This window comes from Camellia sinensis, chromosome 11, assembly GCF_055761805.1.
Source record: "Camellia sinensis isolate YWXY chromosome 11, ASM5576180v1, whole genome shotgun sequence".
NCBI lineage: Eukaryota > Viridiplantae > Streptophyta > Magnoliopsida > Ericales > Theaceae > Camellia > Camellia sinensis.
Window position 1 is genome coordinate 140,679,162 of NC_138971.1, and position 4,150 is coordinate 140,683,311.

Here is a 4,150-nt window from a genome sequence, read left to right on the forward strand (position 1 = left end):
GAAAATAAATGCAGCAAAATGCAGAGATTTATATCAGAGGATGGAGGACGAAAATTTGAGTCAAATACAAATGGGAGGCTAGTCTATTTATAGATGTAAATGTGGCTATTGGTTTTGAATTGAACAGGGTATGAAACCTGTTGGTTTTGAATTCAAACAAAATTGAATCTGTTGGGTTATATTTCAAACAGATAACAAAACGGGAAGGGCCCTGTTTGGGTGTGCAATAATACCAGGCTGGTTTATTTCGGGAAGAGCCCTGTTTGGATGTACAGTAAAACCAAACCAGTTTAATTTTGAATTATGGATTTTATTTTACCAAAAAATAAAATTAAATTCAAATATTTTTGGCTCAAAAAAAATTAGTATTGGGTCAGGGCCCGACCTCACACTACGCACCCGCGTCCAGCCCAGCCCAGCTCGCCCGCACAACGGCGTGTGCGGGTGGTGATTTTTGGGTCCAATGGGTCTAGCCCATAACCTCTCCCTTTAAAACACTTGAATACTCCTTGGGGCACACCCCAAGTACCAAACCCAAGCCTTATAAACCCATTCAAAACCTTTCACCAAATCAATGTGGGACAAGCCATTTTACAACCTTAAGAAATTTCCACCAATACTCCATTTCCATGGAGCACATTTTGGCTTCAATTTCCCATTCACTCGGTAATGGTTTTGAGCAACCAAATATACCACGTGAATCACAGCGCGGCATAGAACGCGTTACCACTTTGACCCGTAAAAATCGACGCACGAGGCCCACCTAAAAAATAGACCGAATTTAAGAAAAAATTCTGATTTTACCCAGAATTTATAACCATAACACATTTCCAACACAAGCTAGAGCATTTCATCATTTCAATCAAGCAGACAGGGACAGTGAAGGAAGACAAAAGATGTTCCAAAAGTCTATATTAAGAATTTTTCCAGAATTTCACCACACCACTCAGGAATAGCTATGATCCATGTCCACTAAACCCTAATATACCTGATCCACGCACACAGAATTCATAAAGGATACAGTACTAGTAGATAAAACTACAATGTTCATTATTGTTATCTTCCATCAAATTTTTTTTTTTTTTTTTTTTTTTTTCCACGAACCAAAGTTATCAAGAAGAAACACAGCAAGTTCTTGAAATCGAGCAGAGGCAGTAGCTTCTTCCAACAACTGTTTCACCTTGGTGATATAATCACTCATTGCTTCATCCTTCGATTTTCCTGCCACGCACGGGTTAAAATTATAGTGAGGAGCCAAATAAACTCAAGCACGCAAAAGACCAATGTTTGATCATATTGTGTTTTCATGTTCTTTATTTTCATTTTTTGTGTTTTCAGAAACAAAAACAATGGAATGTTCGAGTGTTTTCGTTGTTGTGGAAAAACAGAATTTGAAGATTTGAAAACATTCCAAAAAGTTGGTTTTCATATAACTTGCCAACCAAGCTTTTCGTATTTTCAGGAAAATAAAAACAGAATACAAGAACACAACCAAACGTAACTTTTGTTCCATAACTCAATATCTCAACCCAATACCTTCAACAGCCTTCCATGCATCCCACTTTGCCCTGTCCCTCATGTTGAACATACCAGGACGGCCTATAGATCAGATATAGCAAGCAATTTAAGATTGAATTACAATAAAAAAAAATAAGCAACTAAAACAAACTGTTTAATATTATAGGAGACATATTTAACAGGAGCAAAATACTAACTAGTGTTCACTGGTCCGACAGTGGCTTGCTTGTACAATCCATACAGAATAAGCTTGCTTTCATTGGTAGTACTCTCGGGCAGGGTCTCAGCATACTCCTCAAATTCCTCCTGCAGGGCCCAAAAATGTTTGATATAAATATGTTAGTGGCTTATCTGAAAAAACTGTAGGAGTTGAAATTCACACCGCTCTCGTAAGCGGAGCATTTTTTAATGTATTACGAAGATATAGATACTTAGAAAGAGATCAAAAGATCTAGGGACCAAAAAAAAAAAGTTGAGAAGGCCAACCACACCAAGAAAATGTTCATTTATAATTACGAAAGGGTGTTGGCATTCCTTAGATATATGCTAAAATTAGTTCCAATCAGCAGGTTTATCGTGTAAGATGCCAAAGGAAATGGCTTGACATAATGTCAAGAATTTGCAGACTTAAGGCGTGGTTTGGTTTGCAACATCAAAACCATAAAGGAAAAGCATGCCAAGAACACAATATAAACATAAAAACGAAGTCTCTCTCTACCCATGAGTAAAGATTATAAATCAATATGATAAACTAGCAACAAAGTTGATTGCCCTTTCAATGAGTTAAAAATTCAAGGAAAAACTGATAGAGCAAAAAAAACTTAAATTGCCTATGTCCACTAAAATATCCATGTACATAATATGCATATGCATCTATATCTCTCTCTCTCTCTCTCTCTCTCTCTCTCTCTCTCTAATCAAGAGAAGATCTACAATGAATTAGAATTATTAATCAAACTAAGAACGGATCTATGAAAACCCAAAAAACACTCCGTTTGGGAAACCATAAGGAAATTATAAGTAGTGTTTGGTAGAATTTTAGAATTATGATTTGATAATAGAGTCGTATTTTAAATTTGTGAGTTTTGTAATTATGATTTGAGTGTGAAAAATTTGTTTGGTTATAAGTTTTGAAAACAGTTTTGAATTGAGTTTGAATTTAGTGATGTAACATATGATATTTGATTCAAAAACTTACAACTTATAACCAAACACACAACCCAAAATTCTATTCAAAGCTAAAAAAAAAAAATTAATTCTGAAAATATTTTTTATTTAAAATATTAAAAAAAAAAAACACGAACATTGTTCCTATTCCGGTCAACTAGCCTGTCAACTGGCTAGACGACCGGTCAAATGTCCGGGAGACGTCAGGGAGGATGACCAGGTAGATGTGTTTTTAAAAATGGATGTGAAATAAATTTTTGAAAATTATAAACAAAAGAAAAGAAACAGAAACACAGAAATTAATCAAAATCGAGTAAAGAGGAGTGATATAGAACAGTTAAAAATGAAGATACGAATAGCCTAGAATTGAACAATTTGATTCGATCACGTAAGAGAGAGTATTATAGTAAATAAACCTTCAAACCCATACTCCAAATCTGCTTCGCTCGCTCGATACTACTGTGAGGCGTGTAACAATGTCGTGTGTGGAAACGTATTTATATTCATAGATTGAGAGAGAGACAGAGACTAGAGATTTTAAAATCTGAGTAACGCACAGGATCGTTAGGTTGAAAAATTATTTAGTGTCCACCCATAATTTGCCACCTCAAAACTTTATTGGAAAAAATGATTTTTGGAGATTTTAATTTAATATTAAAGTGTGGTGACTTTAATTAAATATTAAAGTGGGTCCTAACCATTTTTTGTGTTGGGTCCAAGTGAGCCAAAAATCATTGGGTTTTGAATAAGAAATTGCTAAGAAATTGCTTCATGATGTTAGATTCATGAATAGGATTTTAAAGAGTATTTAAATCTTTTTTCTTGGCTAAAGGGTGTGAATCCTTTGGGCATCCATACTTTTCATTTTGTGGAAAGGGGCTATAGATGCTTGGTGTTTTAATGACTAGCCTTAAAGGCTGGGGGTTTTTCCTCTGTCCCCTATACATGTATAAATTGAGACCTTCCTGTCAAGTTTCAAGATATAAAATTTTTGCTTCCATTTTACAAGTCAGTTTGCTTGATAGTTCCTATTGTGAGAGAGTGCTGCCATTGTTTTGTTCGCTAAGCTAGACAGATAGTGCTTCTGCCGTAGTTGGTTTTGACCGTCGTATCCTGGGAGACAGACGCTGGGTTTCCTCAAGCACTCAACCTGTGAGGCAGCGAAATCTGTTTTAAGGAAACTGCTTCCGTGTAAGCTTCGGTTTTGTCTCTTTACACTTTATTGTTTTTTGTGTATTTCTGTTGAAATTTAGTTGTAATTATCAGCATATGTTCTTGGTATGTAATTTGTTTTCTTCATAAATCTATTTATTTAATTTCACAATTAAGAACAACAAGCTTAAAACAGATTTTATATATCTTTTCTATGAAATTGATCGAATAGATTTATATAGACTATTAGGTTAGCTTTGTATAATGTTACTAGGAATTGTTGCGGAATTGCTCACTATTTCAATAATTGTAA

The 4,150-nt window shown here is 34.8% G+C and overlaps 1 protein-coding gene across 1 annotated transcript; it reads right to left on the bottom strand.

Moving 5' to 3' along the window:
• Positions 1-885: 885 nt before the first annotated feature.
• Positions 886-3,268, bottom strand: LOC114286462 (acyl-CoA-binding protein). Its single transcript, XM_028229628.2, has 4 exons — positions 3,102-3,268; positions 1,716-1,824; positions 1,537-1,599; positions 886-1,221 (listed from the first exon to the last, which is right to left on the bottom strand). Exons 1-4 carry the CDS (start codon positions 3,111-3,113, stop codon positions 1,067-1,069), a joined length of 339 nt encoding a protein of 112 aa, XP_028085429.2. The 5' UTR covers positions 3,114-3,268; the 3' UTR covers positions 886-1,066.
• Positions 3,269-4,150: the final 882 nt, after the last annotated feature.